General features: G+C 54.2%; 1 protein-coding gene across 1 annotated transcript in view; it reads left to right on the top strand.

The window, feature by feature from the left end:
* The window catches only part of BRD4 (bromodomain containing 4), a 96,642-nt gene that overhangs the window by 62,257 nt on the left and 9,507 nt on the right, over window positions 1–24,878 (top strand). Inside the window, 9 exon segments of the mRNA XM_024236798.2 lie at window positions 2,076–2,213; window positions 3,562–3,697; window positions 5,471–5,760; window positions 6,350–6,712; window positions 7,567–7,695; window positions 13,995–14,204; window positions 14,898–15,097; window positions 15,576–15,871; window positions 16,908–17,018. Coding sequence (XP_024092566.1) covers window positions 2,076–2,213; window positions 3,562–3,697; window positions 5,471–5,760; window positions 6,350–6,712; window positions 7,567–7,695; window positions 13,995–14,204; window positions 14,898–15,097; window positions 15,576–15,871; window positions 16,908–17,018 — 1,873 coding nt within the window.

The following is a 24,878-nucleotide window of genomic DNA, read 5'->3' as shown; positions in this document are numbered from 1 at the left end:
AGTGCTGGCCAGCGGGACAGACAAGTATGGGTGGTTGGTTAGGCCATGGGGTTTGGGAGTTCAAGGTCAGTCTCTGAAGTGCAGGCTGGAGAATGGCCAGGACGTTCTTGCTCCAGGCAGAGTGTGAATCTACCTGTCCCTATGACTGTTGACGTCGCCCTCATTAGCACTGACATAAGAAGAAGGGACTGATCCATGGTGGCCCTGATCTGATGTGTTCAGAGATGGGAGAGTGAGGAGCTGAGGAGGGAGCTTGCTGAGTGAGAGTGGTCTCAGGGCATTTGGTGGGAGCTGAGCCAAAGGGGATGCTTGATCAGGAGCATCATCATGCTAAATCTGTTTTCTGGGGACTTCCTTCTTCAGGAGATGTTAATAAGGCCACCCTAAAAAGTATTCCTTGTCCGTTTTCTTATGCCTTCTAGGTCTTCACCCGCATTTTGATCTCCTGTCATGCCCCCAAACCGTACTATCCAGGCTGGTAGTTCCTCTTCCCCCACCGTTCTCTCTGCCTTCACCCCAATTCCTCTTCACTGTTCTGTTGGCCATTGAGACGTGTGACACACTGTGGCCAATTCAGTGGCCTTTGGCCATAGAATAAAATTTAAATTTCCACTGGGATAGATCTATTCAGACTTGGTTCTCTTGGGAAAGGAGGTCAGAGCATAGAAAGTGGCACCGATAGTCTGCTTCCAGTCTCCCCTCTTGATCACTTGCCTAAGGTGCCTGGCTGTGCACTTGTAGCCCTCACCCCCAGGGCAGTTGCATGACCTGTGCCAAAACCTTACACGTAAGCAGGTGGCCCTTGACTCTTTCTTGTGGATGTCAGAACATCTCAAAAACCCCACACCCATACCCTGTGCTGGCCTTTCCAACACTGTCCACTACCATTCCCGAGCAGGACCTCGGTGCTTGCTCTTAGTATACCTGCTCTCTTCTCCCTGCAGCAGCCTCTTCACCTGCAGCCTGTGGGACTCCACTTGGATTTGGTTCTGATACACCACTCGAACTTAATTACGGGAGCACCTGTCCTCAGTCGGAGTGATGGCTCAGAAAGTTTGGCTATCAGTGGGTCAGGCCAACAGCCTGAGCTGGTCTAGTCACTGGGGGCTTGCTGTCTGGGTGCAGCCCCCTGCCTGGCCCTCTGTGATCCTCACACCTGGAAACCCAGGCACTGCTTGATCTGTCCCCACATTCCTTCTGTGGTTGTTTTTAAAAATGAACTTAGTTTTAGAATAGGTTTAAATTTAGAGAAGAAGTTGTGAGAATAACATGGTTTGATTTCGGGCACTTTAAGACATTTACATCTGTTATCTGGCTCCTTCTGTTTGGCTCTTAGAGAGTAAGATCTGAAGGTTTGAGGGTTGGGATGGTGGATTTTTTTTTTTTTTTTTAAGTAAGGATTGTGAAGGCTGTCCAGATTTGTCATTTGGCAGTTAACCTGGTCATTCAGCTGTATCTGGATACTAAAGAATCCTTAGTGGTAGACTGTGTGCAAGTGAAAGAAACGTAAGTCCAGTGAATTTGACTAAGGGTGGAAACTTACGCTCCGCAGCTCTTCATGGTGACAAGGAGGCAGGAGTGCCAGGGTCAAGGGTTACGAGTGGGCTCCAGCATTGGCACCAGGGGAATTTGCATTTTATGGACATGTAAAATTTCAAATGGTGGGGACAAGTAGGACCTGCCATGGGTTGTCTTACTAGGTGAGGATTGCTTTTTAAAAGGCTGCCTGGTTTCCCCCTTATTTATTAAAAGTGAAAGAATATTTTAGCATCCATAAAAAGAAAAAATGTGCATTTCAATGAAGGCAACCTGTTCCAAGATAGAGTGGTTGGAAACTTGTACGTTTCCCTCTGAATTACTCCCCAGCATTCAGGAAACCTTCCCCGCTCCACTTTATTTTGGTGTTCCCCCTCAAGATCACTTGCTGATGCCAGTAGGAGCTGTGGCTCCCGTGGATTTACCTGTGGAGCAGCCAGGGGTGAGGTCCCCAGGCCAGCCTGGCCAGCCTGGCCAGCCTAGCGTTTGTGCTGCCTGGCTGCCTAGGTGACACTGGACTTTTGCTCTCTGCTCTCCAGGATTACTATAAGATCATTAAAACGCCTATGGATATGGGAACAATAAAGAAGCGCTTGGAAAACAACTATTACTGGAATGCTCAGGAATGTATCCAGGACTTCAACACTATGTTTACAAATTGTTACATCTACAACAAGGTGAGATATGGGGGTGGGTGTCCAGCTGCCCTGGGGAGAGAGGAGGGGAGGTGACGGCAGTGGGCATGTCAGGAGCCCGTGGGCAGGCGTGTTGGGTGTGGCTGGGCTTGGAGTCTGGCAAGAGGAGACCCTTGGAGGTAGAGGTAATGAGACCTGTGGTTGTGCCTGTGACTGGGTGTGGGCTTTTTTGCTGGGAGGAGGGTGCTGGCCATGTTGAACTTGCAAGCTGTCCTTGTTAGCCTGAAGCATGTGCTTCTGGTGCCCTTGGGATTTTGGTTCCTGAGCATGTCTAGTAGAGAAGGTGTGAGGAGAATAGTGGTGACTCATGACAGTCCATTTGGGTGATGTAAATTGTTAGGAAAGAGCCTGCTAAAATGTAGTTGTGCAGAGGTGTGCCCAAACAGAGACCTCCACGTGAGAGAGGGTGTGATGGGGCCGGCGCAGAGCTCAGTTGCTCTGTGGGTGATGGTCTGCTGGAACTGTGGACATGACCGTCGATAACTCTTGGTCATAGATGAAGTGTCCCCCCGATCCTACATGTAGACCTGAAGGTCACTTCCTAACCCCGTAGCCAAACCTTTCGGCTCGGCTGTGCCATGAAGCCAGATCATTTGTTTACAGTTCAGACCACAGATGTGATTAAAATCAACCCTTTCAAATAGAACGACTCTGGAGGGAGACACTATACAGAACTCAGCTTTTGACCTCTGCTGGTGTAGTGGGTAAAAATGCCCAGAAGAGATGGGTAGGTGAGTTTCTTGAAGTTTACTGTGTTTTTTAAAGTCTCAGCTCTCACCACTTAGGTTTGAGCAAAATGTGCAGACCAGGCTCTCAGTTTAGAACTGAGTGGGAACAGCATGTTATAGATGAGGTGACAGAGTGGGATCCCTCAACTAGTGTGAGATGTGCAGTGCCCAGAGTCCTGGTGAGCTGCCATGGGGGTACGTTGGGGAGCATTGCTGGGGCCCTGCTAATGTATCATGGCAAGAAATCCTGTGTCATTCACGTATTTCTGGTGAAATTGAATTGTGTCAAAGGAGGGCCCCTTTCAGTGATTGGCTGAGCTTGGTAGATGCTTTAAGGCATTAGGATGGCTTCTCAGATAGGCCAGAGCTTAAAAGATGAGGGAGGTGCAGGTAGACAAGTGTAGGCTCAGTACACCTGTGGGAACACAAGCCTCTGTGATACCTGGTAGTGTAGCCATTGTGGCTCCTTTGGGTGCAGATCGGGGAAGGACCCGGAATACGACGCTTCATGTTTTGGGGGCAGGGGGTGGCATGGGGTGCCCTGTCTACAGAGGTGAGGAGGGGAGGGCCCTCTGACTCTACCCCTGTGTCTCCTTATCCAGCCTGGAGATGACATAGTCTTAATGGCAGAAGCTCTGGAAAAGCTCTTCTTGCAAAAAATAAATGAGCTACCCACAGAAGAAACCGAGATCATGATAGTCCAGGCAAAAGGAAGAGGCCGTGGGAGGAAAGAAACAGGTAGAGTACTGAAATAGCAAGTAAATTGGCTTTCTCCCCAACCTTTGTCCCTTTTCCAAGTTTGGTGGGGGGCTGGGAGTGGCAGAAAGATGGTGACATTATATACTGCATGCCGTGTTGGTGTTTGGACATGTGAGATTGGGTTCGGTGTTGGATCCATCCCACAGGGTCATGTGGCCCTGTGGCCTCTTCTAAGCAGAAATAATTGGGCCCTGCCTTTTCTGAGGGTAGGTGATGGACTTAGGGTAAAAAGAAAGTGTAACTTCTCAAAGCACTTCGATGTTTTTTGAACACTTCACCCTGCCAGTATCATAGGTGGTTTTTACTTTTCCATTTTAAGGACATTAACATGACCAGAAATCATTTTAAGTAACATCTCAGTTCTAAACCTTGAGGTTTGTGATTGGAATTACCTTAATGCACTGGTGTCAGAGCTATCCCTGCTTCTGATGCTCGGTCATCTGAAGTGAAAGCCCTCCTCATCCATCTCTGCCTGTCACCACCCCCAACTGACACAGGATTCCAGGGGCCAGCTGGCAGAGCTGCCCACTCCAGGAAATGATTCTGTCTAGGAAACTCTCCAGCAGCTACTGTCTACATCTTGTCCTTTGCAACTCCATGCTGCAGAAGGGTGACATTTGCGAGGTGGTCCCTGAGTGTGAGTTGTTTGCTTCTCTGAGCAGCAGCCTTTCACCTGGCTTCTCACGCTGTTCTGAAGTGGTGGCAGAAAGGGGGTTGCTACATCCCCTGCTGCACCCAAAGGTAACCAAGGAGAACTAGTCTCACGTGTCTCCCTGTGGCTCTTGTGCATATTAGATCACATCCCTGATCCTCATGTAAGTCATATCCCGTATCCTTACATGAGGATATTGGTCCTCACTCCCTGGGACCAGGGGTTTGGGCTGCACGCTGGGCAGACAGACATGGTGGCATCTCCTGTTCCAGTCTGGGAGAAGCCCAGGAGTTGTGCCTGGGGAAGGAGAATTGGGAAACTCAGCAGAATCTCACCCTTGCTCCTTGAGATGCACAGGGAACATGGATGCTGCTTGAGCTGGTAGATGAAGGCACTGGGTGTCTTTTTCCGTTTTCAAGGCAGCCAGCATGCACACGAAGGATGTGGTGACCCAGCTTATGCTCCTAGACATTCGCACCCTGGTCCACCCACTTTTGTTAGAGCTCCGGCCATAACTCCTCACTTTTTGCAGCTGGTTGGGTGTGCCACGTGACCATTGTGTGTTCGGACTCCCTGCACAGCTGCTGGGAGGCAGCGCTCGAGCCAGTCATGAAGGGCAACAGTCCAGCTGCCCCCTGTGGTTTCAGGAGGTGGGGGCCTGCCAGTTTCCAGAAACCTTGGCAAGGGCGGCTACTGCCGGCTCCCTGCCAGCAGCTCTTACTCAGAAGGCAGTGCTTCTGGGAACAAGGGCAGCTGTGCCTGGAAGCTCTGAGGAGTGTTTTCCCGCTCTCTGTCCCCTGTCAGCATGTGCTTCCTGCTCCTTGAGCCTGGGCCTCCAGGCTTCATGAAGGGGTCTTTGTGCCTGAGTTGGGAGTTGTAGCCAGGACGCCCTAGGAAATGGGAAGTGCGGTTTTCTGCTGTTCTCTGAGTCCCAGGGACAGGTGGACGGGTTTGGCAGAGTGGAGTCTGGGGTGTTTGTCTCTCAGGCAAATGCAACACGCGGATGTGCGTTCACTGTATGTGGTGTATGTCCCCACGAGGTCAGCCAGCATGTGGATGTCAGCATGGCCTCTAACTCCCCATCTTATTGTGATTCGTAGGGACAGCAAAACCTGGCGTTTCCACGGTACCAAACACAACTCAAGCATCGACTCCTCCACAGACCCAGACCCCTCAGCCGAATCCTCCTCCTGTGCAGGCCACGCCTCACCCCTTCCCTGCCGTCACCCCAGACCTCATCGTCCAGACCCCTGTCATGACAGTGGTGCCTCCCCAGCCACTGCAGACGCCCCCGCCGGTGCCCCCCCAGCCACAACCCCCACCCACTCCAGCTCCCCAGCCCGTACAGAGCCACCCACCCATCATCGCGGCCACCCCACAGCCTGTGAAGGTGAGTGTCCTGGACTCCGGAGGGCTGCTGTCACCAGGGAGCAGAGCAGCCCTGTCCTTGCCCATGCTTTACACAGAGCCTGTCCTGGGTCCCGGGCACTGGTGGGTGTTTCTGGGGAGATCTTGCTGTGTTGAAATTGCAGCCCAGAAACAGCTGCCCCGCTGACTCAGAGGTCCCATAATTGTGTCACACCTCCTAGGTGGGTTCCTGCCCCCTGCCCCTCTCTAATTTAGACTGTGCATATTTGCAGATGTGCCATCTAAATAGTCTCTGAATTGTGCCTCCCCTGGGCACTTGGGGAGAGGCCCTGGTGTTAGGTACTAAGCAGCCTCCAGAGGTCCCTTGGCTTCCAAGTGAGCACACAGTTTTATGCTTTCTCCTGCCACAGGCAGGTCCTGTCCCAGCTGCAGAGCAGAGTGGTGGGACACGATCTGCCTGTCCTTGGCCCTTTGCCTGTGCAATTGTCTTTGGGTCCATCCTGTGTGAGCGTTGGGCCCTAAGACAGGGCCTGGCTTTGGGGGTGATCCTGAGGGCAGCTGTGTCGGCTGCCACTTCTGACTGTGCCTGTTGGTGTCCGTGTTCTTGGCAGACAAAGAAAGGAGTGAAGAGGAAAGCAGACACCACCACCCCCACTACCATTGACCCCATTCACGAGCCACCCTCGCTGCCCCCGGAGCCCAAGACCACCAAGCTGGGCCAGCGGCGGGAGAGCAGCCGGCCTGTGAAACCTCCAAAGAAGGACGTGCCCGACTCTCAGCAGCACCCAGCACCAGAGAAGAGCAGCAAGGTCTCGGAGCAGCTCAAGTGCTGCAGCGGCATCCTCAAGGAGATGTTTGCCAAGAAGCACGCCGCCTACGCCTGGCCCTTCTACAAGCCTGTGGACGTGGAGGCACTGGGCCTACACGACTACTGTGACATCATCAAGCATCCCATGGACATGAGCACAATCAAGGTGAGCAGGATGTGCCTGAGGGAAGGGACAAGGTGGGCAGGCTGTCCCTCCACATCAGAACCTTTCTAGACCTTTTAGTCCAAGAGGAGGCCCAGGGCTGGAACGGTGGCTGCTTGGGCTTTTCCTGCCAACTCGAAGAAACTCAGCGCCCCCTGCTGTCTGCTGTGGGACATGCTCTGAGACCTGGTGCTTGGCCATTGTGGCTGCAGATGGCTGTGCTACCCCTTCCCCTAGTCTGAGGAAAAGCAAGACAAGCCCTCTGGCCCTTGGGGCCCAGTGCCCCGGGTACCTTGCCCACACAGTAGATGCTCCATGGGAGTTGGGGCTTGGTGGCCTTGCCAGCCTCTTTGTGGTGGGGAAGGCCTTGCTGTCTCCTCTGTGTGGGAGGTATGCTGTAAGTGCCGACGTTTTCACCATAGTGTTTTGAGGCCTTTTTGGTTTTAAGACTTGTTACGTGTTTCTTCTTCTGGGAGTGGAGTCCCAAGTATGGGGCAGGCAGAGCAGGGAACAGTGCTGTGTCCCTTTGACCAGCTCCTGTACTGTGTCGTCACGATGAGCTGGGCCCAGCCCTCTCCATCAGTTCTCCCCATCATTTCTGTCTCAGGCTGCGCCTCCTGTGGGTTCTGAGTCCACCTGCCTGCGAGCCAGGCAGGTGAGCTGGGATGCTGGCAGGGCCAGTCCCAGCCCTGAGGTTCAGAACTGGGGTGATGGCCTGTCCCCCCACTAGAGTCTTGACCAAACTGAGAGCCAAGAAACCAACTTGCTCTTCTAGGCAGCCCTTTCGTCTGCTACCAGCCACTTCTCCATGGTCACATGGGCAGACACAGCTAACAGGGACCTGTCTTGTTTTCCAGTCTAAACTGGAGGCCCGTGAATACCGTGATGCTCAGGAGTTTGGTGCTGACGTCCGATTGATGTTCTCCAACTGCTATAAGTACAACCCTCCTGACCATGAGGTGGTGGCCATGGCCCGCAAGCTCCAGGTGAGGCTTGGGAGGGCGCAGCCATCCTCAGCAGAGCAGGCTGAGGTCCTCGTGGGAGCAGACCTCTGTGTGCCTTGGCAGAGTTGTTTTTTCTGTCACTTTCCTTAGGATAATGCCATGTTGCTTTTGAAAAGTGCCTAAAGTCAACCTAGTGCATAGATTTTAAGTTGGGGTTATTCAGTTAAAGCAGAGTAGGTGTTCCAGTGCAAGCCCCCTCCCCCATCCTCCACCAGCACTCATTTGCTTTGGGCTGGAAGAGCGGGTGTGTGCTGTGCATGGCCCAGTCTCTTGTACAAAACACACCTGTCTCAAGTGGGTTGGGGGTGGGGGGCACTCTTGCCGAGAAGTCGCTGTCAGAGTCGTGAGCTGAGGACATCTGCACTGTGGACATCCCTCCACCAGAGCCGTAAGAGCCTTCTAGCTGCAGAGTGGTTGTTTCCACATGGCCACAATTCTGATGGGGGGTCCTGGGCCACTTCCTTCAAGTTGAGAGCCTGGGTGGTACACAGTGTGAAATACACGTGTGGGCGGGGAGGGGAGTTTACAGCATAGATGTGTAAACTAACTCATTTTTTTAAAAAAGGAAAAATACCTAAGTTTAAAAAATGGCTTTCTTTGATTAATAAGATTGAGTTAAAAATTTTGGAGAATAAAGTCAATATTTAGTACTATCATCATCATCTTTTCTATTTTTTTTGTTTTAATTATTGGAGACAGGGTCTCGTTCTGTCACCCAGGCTGGAGTGTAGTGGCACAGTCATAGCTCACGGCAGCCTCTGCCTTCCAGGCTCAAGCGATCCTCCCACCTCAGCCTCCCGAGTAGCTAGGACTACAGGCTTGCACCACCATGCCCAGCTAATTTTGCCTCTTTTCTTTTCTTTTTTTCTTTCTTTTTTTTTTTTGAAAGAGATGGGGTTTTGCCATGTTGCACAGGCTGGTCTGGAACCCCTGGGCTTAAGTGATCCACCTGCCTCGGACTCTCAGAGTGCTGGGATTAGAGACTCATCTTCTTTTTTAAATTCTTTAAGACTGTAGATAAATGATCATAAGAATTCCCAGCATCTTCTCCCGAAGGCCATGGGTTGCTTCTGTTCTCAGGGTCAGAGCCATCATGAGGTGCTGATGTGCTCATTGTAGGCCTCAGAGAATGTGCTCATTGTAGGCCTCAGCGGGCTTCTGCACACCTGGCTGTCGCAGCCATCTGCTTCCAGAGCAGAAGTGAGGACTTGGAAAGGCTTTGGTGACCTGTGGATTGGTGCCAGGCGGAGCCCCACTGCCTGCCTGCCTCCCAGCTGCACTAGTTCCTCATGTTGTCCTAGACTCCCCACCACAGCACCCCGTACCTGCTCCCACTGGACCTAAGGCACTGTCTCTCCTATTCTCTGTGGATCAGGGGCTGCCCTGGGTTCAGAGGACATGTGCTCAAACTCTTGAGGTAGGATAAACACTTCCCTTGTGAAGTTTGTTGGTCTCTTTCTTACTAGTGTGGATGTGGCTCTTGTTATTTAAATGCATGCTCAGGCTTGGAGCTTTTTATTTCTACTTTTTTTTATTCATTTATTTTTGGAAACAGGGTGTCATTCTGCTTACTGTAGCCTCAACCTGCTGTGCTCAATTGAGCCTCCCAAGTAGGTAGGACAGCAAGCGTGTGCCACCATGCCTGGCTAGTTTTTATATTTTGGTAGAGATGACATGTCACTGTATTGCCCAGGCTGGTCTCAAACTCCTGGGCTTAGGTGATCAATCTGCTTCAGCCTCCCATACTACCAGGATTACAGGCATGAGCCACGGTGCCTGGCCTGTTTCTTAGTTTTATTTTCTGTGACTTGGGGAATTGTTGCCGTCTCTTCACTTTGGTGTTGTCTGTGTGCCTTCTTCACAAACAACATTGCCCCTTCATCATTCATGTTTGCATTTCCCATCCTTGAAGGAGTTCAGGCTTATTTATTTATTTATTTATTTATTTATTTATTTATTTTGAGATGGAGTCTCTTTCTGTCGCCCAGGCTGGAGTGCAGTGGCACAGCCTCAGCTCACTGCAACCTCCACCTCCTGGTTCAAGCAATTCTCCTGCCTCAGCCTCCTGAGTAGCTGGGATTACAGGCGCATGCCACCACGCCCAGCTAATTTTTGTTTTTTAGTAGAGACGGGGTTTTGCCATATTGGTCAGGCTGGTCTTGAACTCCTGACCTCATGATCTGCCTGCCTGGGCCTCCCAAAGTGCTGGAATTACAGGCGTGAGCCACCGTGCCCGGCCAGGCTTTTTAATTTTAATGCAGTTTTTGTTCAGGGCCACCCGGTGGCAGTGGCGCCCTTAGATTGGTGCCTTCAGCTCCTCCACCGCTCCCTCTCTCCCACTCTCTTGAGAAGACGGGCGCAGCTTTTGCCTACACGGCTCACATTGATACCCATGCCCTTCATCTACCCTCACAGGAAGAACTCAGCAGAAACAAATTCTCTCCCAGCACCAAAGGTGACTGTTTTGAGCTACTTTACTAAGAGAAAGAAAAGAGAAAGCACCATTTGATGTGTTCTAGCCCTTCCTTCCTCATTTTTGTCTCATTTTTTCTGTCCTCTCCTGACACCCTGGAGCCACCTCCTTTTCACAGATTTTCTCCAACAAAGATTTTTGGGTTTTAGGTGTTTTTTTTGTTTTTTGTTTTTTGCATTTTTCTCCTTCTGGGAGGGGAGTAAGCCTGCCTGAATGTAGAGTTTACCAAGGCCACTGGGATGTCTGTCACACCACAGACCCTGCAGCAGAAGAGTTTCTTCCTACATACGGGCTCCAGGTGCCGGACTGGAGTAGACACAGGCCTCAATCTCAAGGGGGCCCAGTGCAGGCAAGGGGCTGGGGGGTGCTGTAGGTGGGCTGCCTGTGGCCCAGCCTGCTTCGCCTGCCCTTGGGAGGGACAGCTCTCTGGCAGTGCTTGGTAGAGGTGTTTCTGTTTGAGCAACAGAGTTGATGGTGGAGGGTTCCAGAGCAGGCTTCTCTTCAGTGGGCAGTTGTGTTTGTTGCATTTCAGGCTTTGTTTTTCTTACTTCTCTCTACTTTCTCTGCATCAGCAGGTAGAGAGCAAATTCTCCATCAGGGAAGGGGAGGGACAAAGCCCCAGCCCTTGCTCACCTCTTCAAGAGCTATTGGGACCTGCTTAATTGGGTCTCTTAATTTGGCTGGGCCCAAGAAGTGGGATTATCTGGAAAGTTACTTGGAAAAGGAGCCACTTTATTTTTCTCTCTGAGCCTCTAAATTCTGGGGTCCTTGAGAAAACCTGTGTTCCACAGCCTGACAGCTGAGATACTTGTCTGAAACCAGTGAGGTGTGCTGAAACTGAGAAGCATGACCTCAGACCCAGACCTCCAGAGGAGTGGGGTGTAGGTTATGGGATGCCGGGCAGGGGGCTGGGCCTCAGCTGGGTCTCAAGAGACTGTCAGCCCAACAGAATGCCTGCACTCGGTGTTCCCTGGCGGATGCTGGTACCTGCTACCCCTCACCATCACCATCCTCCCTTGTGAGAGGCTTGCCCTCGGTGCATCTTGAATCGGGCTTTACTGTCCTCTTGCTGGCCCCATAGCACCCCTGACTGTGTTCTTTCACTCTCAGGTCTCAGCACACTTCCAGTTCATGGCAACCCCTTGCTGCCCATGTGTTCATTCGCCTTTTTGTTTCCAGCTAGACTGTGAGCTCCTTGAACAGGGAGCTCATCATTCCTGTTTACCATCAAGCTGGTACTTGGGGACATGTGACTGTTGCAGCCACAGAGCAAGGTTTTCCTACAGCAGCCCTGGGCCCACTGGCTTGTGGGTTTCCCAGGATGCCCCCCACTCAGGCTACAACAAGAGTTCTCACGTCCAAGAGACAGGGAAGGATGACAGGGTCACACAACTGGACACGCCAGGAAGCTGGCAGTTCCCAGTCCCGCCAGTGTTAGTTTCTCGTCCCAGCTGGCTTTGTGTCTTGTATTTTTTGCTGTTTGTTGTTGGGGCCTTTGGAGAGCCAGGGCCATAAGCACCCAGGGAATGGAAGGAGGCCTCAGAGTGAATGCCACACACCCCCACCCCAGCATTTACTCAACAGTCGTCACCTGGCGGGGAGGAACAAGGACATCCTCAAGTCTCGAAGCTGGCCCAGGCTTACAGACCAGTTCGCTGAGGTAGCTACCACTCAGTAGAGGGCACTCCCTTTGTCCTGGGAGGCATAGCTGATTATCTCCCTTCATGATGTCCTGGCACTTCTGAGGCCCACTTCTCTAACCTGCTTCCTGCTGCTTGGCAGCAGGCCTGGCTCTTCCAGAAGCTCATGTGGCCCCAGCTGCCTCTTGGAGTCATTTTGGGACTTGAGCCCACCCACATCCAGGGCACTACCCACCTGGCACGTAGCCGGGTGCTGCAGGGCTAGGGATCTATCTTACTGTCTCGCTGGGGCCTCCACTCTGATGTGAAGCCCCCGACCTTTTCCTCCCTGGGCCCCACTCCTGGGAGGCTAACTGGTGATGGCCTCTGGTCATCCTTTCTTGTGTATCTTCTTCCTTGCCTCAGACCTGTTCAAGGAGTTATTTCTGAATAAAGTTATTTGCTGGGCACAGTGGCTCATGCCTGTAATCCTGGCACTTTTCATTGTAGACCATCTTGTGGGAGGATCCCTTGATCCCAGGAGTTGGAGACCAGCCTGGGCAACATGTCAAAACCCCGTCTGCACAAAAATTTAGCTGGGCATGGTGGTCTCAGTTACTCAGGAGGCTGAGGCAGGAGGATCTCTTGAGCCTACGAGGATGAGGCTGTAGTGAGCCATGATTGAGCCATTGATTGCATTCCACCCTGGGCAACAGAGCAAGGCCCTATCTCCAAAAAGAAAAAGAAGAAGAAAGAAAGAAAAAAGTTATTGGGCCAGGCGCAGTGGCTCACGCTGGTCATCCCAACCCTTTGGGAGGCTGTGGCAAGTGGATCTGTTGAGGTCAGGAGTTTGAGACCAGCTTGGCTAACATGGTAGAACCCTGCCTCTGCTAAAAATACAAAAATTAGGTGGGCATGGTGGTGTGCGCCTGTAATTCCAGCTACTTGGGAGGCAGAGGTTACAGTGAGCTGAGATTGCGCCACTGCACTCCAGCCTGGGTGAAGACTGTCTCCAAAAAAAAAGAAAGTTATTGGCTAAAAGAAGTCATACTCCGGGTGTCCTGGAGGGGAGGGAATCACCACAGTTATGTGGGAGGCCTGCTCCAGCAGTGTGGGAGAGGAAGCCTCAAGGAGTGTTTCCTGAGCCATCATGAGGGGATTCCAGGGCCATGGTCCTCTCTGAAGCATTGACACGTGTGTGGGGGAAGGTCCTTGCCGTGGTGTGTTTCCACAATGATCAGTTTATTCCTGGTTTAAAGCAGGTCCCAGAATCCTGCTGGGAAGCGAGGCCTGTGCTTCTGCCTCTGTCTTGAGCCATCACTGGATTGAGCACAGCGCCCCTGGGGTAGGGCAGGGACTTGACAGCTGGCTGGCAGTATGTGTGGCCAGACCCCATTGTCCATGCATGGCTGCTGTTCCCTGAGCTCCATGACCCCACGTGGTTCCATCTGATTGCTGGATCTTAGCGTTGAAAGGTCTTAGGGTCTCCTGCGCACAGTGGCTCCCTCCTGTAGCCTGTCCTCAGTGCCCCACACCTGCTGCCTAAACCTCTCTTACCTTGTCCTGCGTGTGCTGGAGATGCCTCCTCCAGTGGTGCAGCCCTGCTTGGTTAAGTGCTCCAGGGGCTTTCTGAGGAATGAGGAGACCGACTTAGACCCATGTCTGCTACAGCAGAGCCTAGTCACCTAGAGGAGGTGCGCTTGTGGCAGGTACATTCCCACCAGGGACCTCTGCACATGCTGTGTCCTCTGCCTGGAATGCCCTCTCAAACCACAGACGACTCCTGCTCCCCTGCACGCATCTGGCGGGAGCCTCGGCTGTTTTGGGGTTTGGGGATGCCCTTGGTCCAGTACCATCTGTCAAGCACCCCCAGACTTCAGTGAGCTGGCTGTCTTAGTGGCCTGGGTCTCATGTCCTTGCCTGGGCGGTGTCCTCCAGGGAGTGAGTGCCCGGCTGTCTCTGGACCACCTTGTTCTTCAAAGTGAGATTTGAGAGAAGAGCGGTGGAAGAGTTGTCAGGCCCTCGGCTGGCCCTTGCCCCTGTCTTGGCAGCAAAGAGACAGGATCACCATCCTCTTTCACCCTTGGTTGCTTTCTGTTGAGTTGGCCCCAGCAGCCAATGAGGACAGGTGATGCTAGACTGCGGCCTGGGTACCCAGCAGCCCTCACAGCATGTCTTTCCCTCACCAGGATGTGTTCGAAATGCGCTTTGCCAAGATGCCGGACGAGCCTGAGGAGCCGGTGGTGGCCGTGTCCTCCCCGGCAGTGCCCCCTCCCACCAAGGTTGTGGCCCCGCCCTCATCCAGCGACAGCAGCAGCGATAGCTCCTCGGACAGTGACAGTTCGACTGATGACTCTGAGGAGGAGCGAGCCCAGCGGCTGGCTGAGCTCCAGGAGCAGGTGAGGGCATTGGTGGCTCCATTCTTAATCCCCACAGTCTGTGGACCAGGGTGGCCTCCCCAGAAGTTTCTAAGAGATGTTCTTGGTTCTGAGTTCCCGAGGGAGCAGAATTCCCACTGGACCACCTGTGGCCTTTTCCCCTTTGCTAGGTCAAGTGCATGTTGATCATACACATATGTATGATATATGTGTTGAGCTTGCGGTTGGGGATGGGGAGGGACATGGCCATTTTCTGGGCAGAGAGGAGGTGGCTTGATCCTTTCAATATCTGGAAGGAGGAGGTTGAGCCAGGATGTTCGTCTTTCCTGGGGCTACTTGGTTGCTCCTCTCCCTATAGCCAGTCATCAGGCCCTTCGTGCCTGACGTGTCTGTGTGCTCTTACTTAGGTTGTTAGGGGCCCTCCTGGGATCAGGATGGCCGTGAGACTTAGTGTCTGTCTGCTTGATCAGCTCCTCTGGTGAGGAGGACACTGGCAATCTTTGGAGTTGAGTGAATGGGTGGAGATAGGCGTGTTAGGAATCTGGTTAACATGACAGGCGCAAAGCTGGGGGCCTTCCCTTCCCCTGCCTCCCCTGTGCCCACACCCTGATGCCCCAGGTGCTGTTGCATGTTTTTTGGAGCAGACGCCTGGGTCTTGGGTGACAGGAAGGTGGTCTCAGCCCTGAGTGTGTGTCTTGCCTGTCTGGTCCACAGCTCAAAGCCGTGCACGAGCAGCTTGCAGCCCTCTCTCAGCCCCAGCAGAACAAACCAAAGAAAAAGGAGAAAGACAAGAAGGAAAAGAAAAAAGAAAAGCACAAAAGGAAAGAGGAAGTGGAAGAGAATAAAAAAAGCAAAGCCAAGGAACCTCCTCCTAAAAAGACGAAGAAAAATAATAGCAGCAACAGCAATGCGAGGTCTGTGTCCCCTGAATTTGCCCTGGGTGGGGACCCTCCTTCCAGGGCCTGCTCTGAGACTGTGTGGGCTACTGCCCCTCCCTGTCCTCGTTGGGTGCGGAGGCTGCCCCTCTGCAGCCGTGGCTCCACAGGCCAGGCTGGTGGCCAATTGCACACAGGACTTAGCTGCACTGTCTCTGCCTCTTTGTAGGATGAGCCTTCGGAGCTCACCATGTTTGGTTGGGGAGGATAGGCGGCAAGGATGGGGCTGTAGCGCAGCCCCCACTCGGGCAGCCTCCAGTCACAGTTTGCTTCGGTCTCCGCTGGGTGCTCCCAGAGATTGAGTTGCCCATGCCCTGTTTCCTGTGAAGGCCGGTGGGTGGGGGGTATGGGAAGGGCACCCCCTGCACCCCTTCCCCCCAAAATACATGTGGAGGAATGAGTGCCTGGCTTCCTCAGGGGGCCCGTTCTTGATGGTGTCTGCATCGTCCCTTCGTAGCAAGAAGGAGCCAGCGCCCATGAAGAGCAAGCCCCCTCCCACGTATGAGTCGGAAGAAGAGGACAAGTGCAAGCCTATGTCCTATGAGGAGAAGCGGCAGCTCAGCTTGGACATCAACAAGCTCCCCGGCGAGAAGCTGGGCCGCGTGGTGCACATCATCCAGTCACGGGAGCCCTCCCTGAAGAATTCCAACCCCGACGAGATTGAAATTGACTTTGAGACCCTGAAGCCGTCCACACTGCGTGAGCTGGAGCGCTATGTCACCTCCTGTTTGCGGAAGAAAAGGAAACCTCAAGGTGGGCTTGGGCCCCCTGGGCATGGGGGTCCTTCTGTGGGCACCCTCAGAGTAACTTTTCCCTCCTTGCTCAGTCCACTCTTTCTGCGCCCCCCCCCTTTTTTTTCCCCCCCAATTGTAATATCTGTGTTCTTGACACAAACCTCCGAAAGGTTGTGACATCGCACTCGCCCCTAGGCTGTCAGTGCCTTTCTAGATATCTGACTGGTGGTGTCTAGGGCCCCTCTGCACTTTGTTGCCTGCAGCTGTGTTCTAAGCCGGAGCTGCTTTCAACCCAGGCTGCCTGCTGCTGAGTCTTCCTCCGGCCTCTTTGGGGAAGGAGGAAAGGCGGGTCTGCAGGGTCCCAGGACCTGTGTACCGATGCGTTATGCAGCACTGAGCCAGCCTCTGTCCCTCTCTAGCAGGGACAGTTCGGTGTGGCATCCTTTCTGGACTCTTCCAGGCAGCTCTTTTGTGTCACACAGCTCATCCTGGCCTACGGCTTTCCTCTGAGGATTGGTGTCAGGGCATTGCACACAGTCTTTGTCCCCAGCCCCGACTGGCTCCTGGGGTCCTTGGGCCCCTACCTGGGGCACACCACATGATGATTCCGGCGTGCATCTGAACAGCTGTTGCTGAGAGACCCCGGGGGGTCTCTCCCTGCCTTGCGTTATCTTTGGGCAGCATGTTCCTTTTGGATCCTCTTCTTCCCCTGCTAGAACAGTAACTGGGAGAATCCAAGCCTTATGCCCAGCAGTACCTTGTGTTAGGAAATTACTCCTCTGCCTGGTCTCTTGAATCCTTGATAAACCCCCCAAAGGAGACTTTTTGAGAGATTGAAGGAACCTTGAAATTCCAGTGTAAGCAGTCTACCCATGGGAACTGTGGGACCACATGGGTTCTGGGAGTGGCAGCTGGCAGTTGGGAGCAGCCCCTGGGCCCACCGTGCACAGGCTCCTCACTGGTCCTTCCTTCAGATGGATGGGGTGTGCCCATGGCTTAGAGCGGCTTCCTGGGCCATGGCCCTGCCTGACCAGCTCCCATTGCTTGGGTTGCAGCTGAGAAAGTTGATGTGATTGCCGGCTCCTCCAAGATGAAGGGCTTCTCGTCCTCAGAGTCGGAGAGCTCCAGTGAGTCCAGCTCCTCTGACAGCGAAGACTCCGAAACAGGTTAGGTGACTTGTGTCCTACGTGTCTTACCAAACGCCTCCCACGTGTGCCTGGCACTAGCTCGGTCCTGTGTCGAGGATGCTAGAGCCCAGAGACGGCACTCCCAGAACTTGCTGGGTTCCTCTGTCTGCCTGTCTCTTTGTTAACTGTCTCCCTGGGGCCATGAATAGCCCTGCACTCTGTGCAGTAGTGTCCATTCTCTCGGCCTGGCCGTCATGCTCTCCCTGCCAGGGGCTGGTCATGGAGGATGAATGGCCAAGGGCGTTGACACTGCGGAGCCCTGGATGGTGGGCGGGGAGGCTGGGCCATGAGGACTGTGGGCGTGGGGGCCCAGGCTGTGCTGTTGACCTTGATGTGACCGCTCCCAGCTTTCTGCCCCAGAGGAGACTTCGTGTCCCCAGGGCCTTCCCCGTATCACAGTCACGTGCAGTGTGGCCGCTTCAGGGAGATGCTTCGCTGGTTTCTGGTGGATGTGGAGCAGACTGTAGCTGGCCAGCCGCATCGCCAGTCTGCTGCTGGCCCTGCCATCACCTGGGCCCCGGCCACTGCCTGCCTCTCCCCAGAGTGTGCTCGTTGCTGTGTTGGCTGCTCCTGAATCTGCCCTAACTCCACATGCACCTGGACTTGCGTGTCCCTCCTGCAGTTCTAACTAACAGTCCCTTCTCTTCAAGCCCCGTGGGTCTGCACGTTGAACCCCGGGTTCCCCATTAGAGCCCACCTTCTGAGCAGCAGCCTCAGTGGGAGGTGGAGGCAGGTAGCGATGCTGGGTGCCAGGTGGGAGTGGAGAGGGGACTGCTTTCCTCCAAGTATGCACTTTCCTCATTATTCTCAGGGGCGCAGATGCTCAGGCTGGCGCAGGGGAGAGGCTAGGGAGGGAGCCATGGTACCCAGGAGGCCTGGCGACCAGCCCCTGCTGAGAGATGGAGCTAACATCCTGTGTTTATGACCAACGGGTTTGCCGCTAGGCTGGTGCAGCTGTCAGTGAGCTGGCGTGCTGCAGACCACCTGAGAGCTGGCCCAAGGGTCTCAGGCAGACTGGGGAGTGGGGATCCACAGTGGGAAACCTGTGTTTTGGCAGCAGACTACTGCATGTTCTCCCACGGGCCTATCCCATCCCTGGGATTTTATTCTAACTAGAAATAAATGCTAACCCTCAATAATCAGTGCATGTAAATAACTTGATCATGCCAAGGAAGATTGAGGACCCCTCACCACAGCTGGGGAGAGCCATGTTGCTCTGAGGTGTGTGTGCACAGGTGGGGCAGGGGCAGGTGGCATCTCGGGCCTTGTCAGTATTACTCTTCCCTTGGACAGCCTGGTGCCCTCTGCTTCCCAGGTGAGTGAGGAGACTTGCCTTGAAGTGGGCTGAAGGACCCTCCAGGACTCCAGATGCCCACATTCTCTAGCACAACTGCATGCAGAATGCCGTGGGCAGCTCACTGGCCTCCTGGCCTTCCCTGTCGCCATCCTACACCCTTTCATCTCTAGCCGTTACTCTCCCCACACTGCTTTTGTAATCCATCAGCCAGCAGGAGGCGCTGCACCCCATTGGCTGCCCAGGAAGGGCTGGCTCTGCCACCCGAAGCTAGGGCCCCCACTCGCAGCAGAGTGAGTGGGGTGAATGGCTGTATTCTTGGATCCAATTAGCATTCCTGGTGGCCGCTGACTTTTCACTTTCCGTGCCAGCCAAGCCTCCAGCTTGCCTTCCTCTGGGTTTTTGCACCTCCTGTTTTCTAGTTGACTTCTCCTACCGGAGGTTTTGTAGCCTTTTCATCTGAGGATCTGAGTGACCAAGTGGAAACCCCAGATGCTGAAATTGTCAGGGGACCTGATTAACTAAAATGACATGGCGTGGTCGTGGCGGGGTGCTCCTTTAGCCCTCACAAGGCAAGACACCTTAGAGGGCTGTGGACATCACATCCTGATTTCCAGTGTGTGATCGTGGTCTTTGCCCTTGGCCTCTGCGTCCCTCTTCTGGGCTCCTCTGCTTTGGGAGAGGAGTTGGGAATGTTCCTGGTTTCCTGAGCGAGTGCCCCACACCCCTCCTGCCGCTGCCGAGATTTTATTATTTTTTCACTCCCCCACTTTAAAAAAAGTGGAAAGATTGTGCAACAAGTAATCTGAGAGTCCTGGGAACAGCTGTCCTGGCGGGAAGGAGGGAGAGATTTACAGTCTCAGAGCCGCTGGCTCCCAGGCTCCCAGGCTCCCAGGCTCTGGCGGTCCAGCCCTGGCCGCTCATGCAGCTGCCTGGGCTCTGGCCTTCCCCTCTTCCCAGGCACCCTCCCCACCTTGGGTTTTGCCTGGCTCCCTTTTGTCTTCCCAATCCTGGCCAGCAGGGGCTTTCCTTTGCCTTCTGTGTGCACTGAGTGAGCTCTGTCGTGGGCCGGCAGGGTGCTTCTGCTCTCAGGAGGGGCTGCTGCGAGAGTTTCGTGCGGCAGATCCTGAAGTAAGAACCCACACCCTGGCACCAGTAAATACAGCCTTCTGCTGCCCTGTCCCGCACAGGACTCTGCACTCTCAGGGCGGGAGGCAGAGGGGGCATAGCTCCTTCAGCAGCTGCTCTCCTGGGTCCAGGAATCCTGGCAGCCCTGATGTCCATGGCCAGTTACAGGCAGCTCTGCCTTAGCAGGGGAGTGGGTCAGGGTGGGGGAACATTATTTCCCTTTGGTCTTTTGGGGCCTAGTTGATTTGCAGGCCCCCCCCCCGTTCTTGTGTTTCCAGTTGGATTGGAGCCGAAATTCCTGAAAGGGCTTATTTTTGTCACTTATACTACGGGGTTAGTTCCGCTGACACGGCCCTGAGACATGAATCACCAAAAGAAAACGAATGGAGTCACTAGATTGAGGCTGGGGGGTGTGATACATGAACACCCCTCTTGGCAGCTATCCATAGACCGGGATGCTGTGGACTGATGCAGGCATGAGGTGGTCCTCTGGGACCAGGCTCCAGTTCAGGGAGCCACGGAACACAGGCAGGAGGAGGATGGTGGGGGTGGGTGCTGCTTTCCCAGCTGTGTCCCAGGCCACCATGTATTCCCCACCCTCTGCCCCAGCAGCATGCAGTGCAGTGGGCCAGCCCTACCACTTCCTCTGATTCCAGCTATTGCTTGGGCTGTGGTCTTTCATTGAGCTGTGATTTCAGCTAAAGCCTGGAGCTGCTTGAGGATTCTGTATTGAGACAGGCAGGGGTAGGGCACAAATGCCACCCTCCCACCACCCCTAGGGCATCTGCAGACCTGGGTGGAGCAGCCTGGAGGAAGACACTGTCCCAGGTGGGCTGTGGACAGTACTGTGGCTTTGCTGTCATTAGCACTGGGGTTAGGTCTGCCCAACACATGGGGCAGGGCATGTCCTAGGAATCTTCTAGCTTTCACATGTCACATTGCTGACATCTCGTTCTTCCCAAGTGTCATGGACAGGTCTTTGTGAGCAGAGATGTCCCCACAGCTTATGTCCCTCTTAGGAATACCCCCTTAACCTCAGCTACCTGGGCTGGGACAGGGTCTCAGGGAAGTGTGAGAGATCCTCCTGGGCTTTGGTCTGGTGGTCTAGATGGAGTGGGAGCGCAGTCCAGCTATTTTAGTCTCCTGGCTTCCTTTTCCCAGGATTGGAGCGTGTGGGTGTTTCTTAATAGCTCCAGGGGAAAAAGGAATGCTTGATGTTTTGGAAAGATTTGAGCTGGGAAGTGCAGACAGAGGCCATGGGGCGTTCTTACCACACAACCAGCCTCAGCTTCCTGACCCCCAGGGTCTTTGAGGGACTTAGTCATATCTCCAGGCCTGCTGCTTGCCTGCTCCAGAGTGTGGCACTTACCTAGGGGAATGCTGAGGACCCTGGAGGTGGGGGAGTAGGAAGAGACTTGAAGATGGGGTGGTAGCCTTTCTGTCTGCACAGCCAGGTGACTCCCCCCACAAACAGCAAGCATTTGCAGCTGGAGGGATTCTGGGGCTTCATGGGCGGGTGAGGGCGAGCCTTGTGGAATGTGGCCCAGAGTGAGAGGCCGCCAGTGGGCGGGTTTTTCCCATGCCCGCGCTCAGGGGCTAGGGAGTAGCACATCGGTTGCATCCGTGACTCCAGCAGAGGCATCCGCTCTGCTGCGTGGGTGGGAACAAGCCCAGTGCCCCTCCCTGGTCCAGGGAGCCATGTTGGATACCCCAGAAAAGGAAAGAAAGGACAAGACTTTATTCCTTAGCCTGTTTCTTTTTCTTTTTTTCCTCCTCCTCAACAGTGTATATAATAGGTTCTGCTTTTTAGAGTTTGAGCTTTTTGTTTGGGGGATCTGGAGGAATGCAGAGATGAGGCTGTTTGCTCTTTCCCCTCCACTGGGGGTCCTGCATTCTGGTACCTCCTTTCTTGTAGACCCAGGAGGAAGGGCTGGCATCGCCTTCCTGAGACTAGACAGTGCACAGCCCCTGGGTGAGATGAGCCCAGAGTCAGTAGGGGCCTGGTGGGCTTGCCACACCTGGCTGGTGGGACAGGGCAGGGGCACCACTCAAATTCAAAAGAAGCCACTTGAGGGCAGTAAAGGAAATGCCGGCGTGCGCTCAGGCAGGGCACACGTGGAGCTTGCTAGTGGGAATCAGGGCCACTCTAGAAGCTGAGCAGGCTGGGGGCGGTTTCTGAGGCATCCATGCGTTCTGCCTCCGTGACCTTTCTAAGTGGGTGGTGGGTCTGTCCCTACCCAAGGTTAGCCAGTCACGGGGCAGGGCTCCAGTCTCCAGTGCCGTTCTTGTGCCCATCAGCCACCAGGGCGCAGGAGGTTGGCTCAGTCTGCGGTTCTTCTGTTCTTGTGACTTAAATGGTACATTCCACACCATTTCTCTCACACTGGTTTCTCTCTCCCTCTACGTAGGTCCTGCCTAATCATTGGACACGGACTCTTAATAAAACGGTCTTCAGTTCCAGATTCCTTCCCAGCAAGCTATAGCTTAAGTCCATTTTCTTCCGTGAAAGGGACAGGACTCCATCAAGTTATGGAATTCCTCAGAGCCCTGGGCCTGTCCCCCGGGGTGGATTAGTCATGTCCAGCAGCACACGCCTAGTCCCGCCTTCGGGAAGGCTGCCTGCCTGGCCAGCCGCCCGGGCCTCCCTGTGTAAAGACTGCCTGGCTGTCCTGCCCAGCCTCCCGGGTTCTCTGGGGTCCTCTGGGTGGGTGGCATCTCCTGGAGGGTGGTGACAATCCCCAACACATGCATTCATGTGGTGCTGCTCTTTGTGCAAAGCCAGACCCCAAGTATGTTTTCTCTCTTTGTCCCATCCCTCTTTTTCTGGGACTTTGGACCCTAACTACTTCCCTCCTGAACCTTGCAGTGACATCAGTCCAGGAGAGCTCTCGTTCCGTGTGCAGAAGAACACTCTGACCTCTAGAGCTGTCCTAGATAAGGAGTGGAAGCTTTAGAGGCAAGACCTCTAGACCCTGGAAGGCTCAGTGAGGCTCTTCCCACAGCATGCTTCTCACTGATGCCCTGTAAGGCTCGAGCCACTGCTGACTCTGAGCCTTTTGGAGTCTTTCCTCCTTCGTCTCCATTGTTCCCGTGCATTTCCAAAAGCTTAAGTTGCCTGGCGGGCATTTCCCCAGTTTCTTTGGTCTCCGTCTTCTCAAGTCACGCAGGGAAAGTACCTCCTGGAACCAGGCTGCAGTATGCAGGACCTTCCAGGCAGGCACTGGTGAAGGGCCTTGGGCCCATCATCCTGCCAACCCCACCTCACCCTACCCACCTCCTCTAGTGGGGTGGGTCTGGGCTGGTGGACCAGAGAGGGTGTCACAGACCCTCAGGGACTGCCCCATGGACACCTCTGATTGGTGTTAACGGTGTGAACATTTTCCCCGTCTTCAGTCCCTTAGAATGACGACAGCCCCTGGGGTTGGGGCAGGCAAGGGTGGCCACATCATCCAAGCCCTCCCAGAGGCACAGATAGGCTTTTTTGCTCTAAAAATAAATACCGGCCCTTTTTTGGTCACAAATCCAGCATCTCAGCAGAAAACTGCCTGACATGAAAAGTCCCCTGAGGAACTGCATCTGCATTTCAGGGGCTTTTCATTTTTTCTCCTTTTTTCAAGTGTAGATTGTGGGTGCTTCCTAAAGGCCTGCCTTCTTGTGAAACTGGAAGTGGGCTATCACCATGGGCAAGCCCTCGGGTGCCGGCTCCCCACCCGCCTGGGAACCCTTCAGCTCTCCTCAGCTCCTTGGGCTTGAGCAGCTGCAACTGCCCCAGATTTGCTGTGGAAGCAGGGGCTAGCCCTGGCCTCACCAGGGCCTCCCGGGGCCCTGCATTGATGCTCAGGAGTTCCTGGGCTGCTCTTGATCCTCTCTGGGCATCCAGCTTCCAGTTAAGCTCCGTTTGCCAAACAAACTGTTCTGAGCTGCCCTTTGGCCTGCGCCTGATGTGTTCCTATTGCAGTCCCGCCTGCCTGAGACAGGAGCAGGCGGGAGAGCCTTCATGCCCAGATTCCCACAGGACAATTGGGGAGCTGCTGGCATTGTCTTTCTGGGAAGATTCTGCTTTCTTGGACCAAATGGCAGCCTGGATTCCCAGTGTCGGGCCTGCATGCTGCCCCCGACACACACACGCACACGGACGCACACACACGTGTGCACATGGGCCGTAGCCACACACACATGTGTGTACACATGGGCCATAGCCACAAGCCAGCTCTCCTCCAGGGTCCTTTCAACCTCGCTGTCCAGGGACCCTGTCCTTCTTGCCCGTGGGGCTTCCATCTGGCAGAGAAGGCTCAGGGCTTGTTGAACTTGAAAGCTCGTTAGACTTAAGCTGTCACCTGTGCTTGGTGCCCCAGGAACAGCCAGAGAGGACAGTGCCCACTCATTGTCCTTGTTGGCAGCCTCCTGTGCAGGAAGTGCCAGCCGGGTCTCGACGCACCAGCTGGCTGTGGGTCCTGAGGAGGGGCGGGAGGCGGCCGCTCAGTGCAGACGGGGACTCCTCTCTGTCCTGACCTTACCCTCCATTACCTCCTTCACTGGAGTGGGGCTGGGGGGTGGGTGGAATCAGTGTTTTAATCGGATTTTTAAAAAACATTTTATTTCTTTGTACAATTACCATCCTATGTAAAGATGAAATTTGTGTTGAGTTGAAGATTGTCATGGAATAAAGATCACACCGTACTTGAGGCCATCTTCATGTAACCCTTTCTAGAGAGTTTTGTGTGGGGGTGTCTTGGGGCTGGTGTGTTGTGAAGCTGTGCACTTCCTGTCTTGTCTTTTACTGGTAACTCTGACACAAGGCTCAGACCACATGGGCCAGATGGGGCTACCTCTACCACCAGCCCCTTCAGGCATCTGGTCCTGGGGGTCTGCCGTGCACATGCCGCCTTCTCTCCCCAACTTTTTAGGCCTGCCTTGCCTGGGGGCCCCAGCACTTGCAAGGGGCCCTGGAGACAAGTCCTCAGGATATTCCCTGTGGCCTTTCCAAGGCAGCTGAGACATGCCCCCTGGAACCCCCCACAGGCCTTGCTGCACTTTGTCCGTACATCTCCTATGGGCCTCTGCTCACAGCCTGCAGGCTGTGAGAGGTTAGAGTGACCATCCCTCTTTTACAACTGAAAAAACAAGGTTTCTTCCAAGGCCACGAGACAACAGGCAAGCCCCAGCACGTCCTTCCCTTGCACACACACTTTCTCCCTGAACTCTACATCTGGACACATCCCTGAGGCTTCTCCTAGTCAGACTTCACACGGTGGCCCTGCTGCTTCCCCCTACCTTCCGCCTTCTGCCCCAGGTCCCCTCCAAGGTGTGCCCAGCATGCCCCCAGACAGCGTGGCTCCATCACCTCCTTGCGCCGGGAGAGAAGCCCTGGCCTTTTCTTCCCAGTTCCCTAGTGTGCAGGGTACCCCGGTCCTGTG

The sequence above is a fragment of the Pongo abelii genome, chromosome 20 (genome assembly GCF_028885655.2).
Source record: "Pongo abelii isolate AG06213 chromosome 20, NHGRI_mPonAbe1-v2.0_pri, whole genome shotgun sequence".
Taxonomy (NCBI): domain Eukaryota; kingdom Metazoa; phylum Chordata; class Mammalia; order Primates; family Hominidae; genus Pongo; species Pongo abelii.
This window is presented reverse-complemented; position numbering and strand designations above follow the sequence as displayed.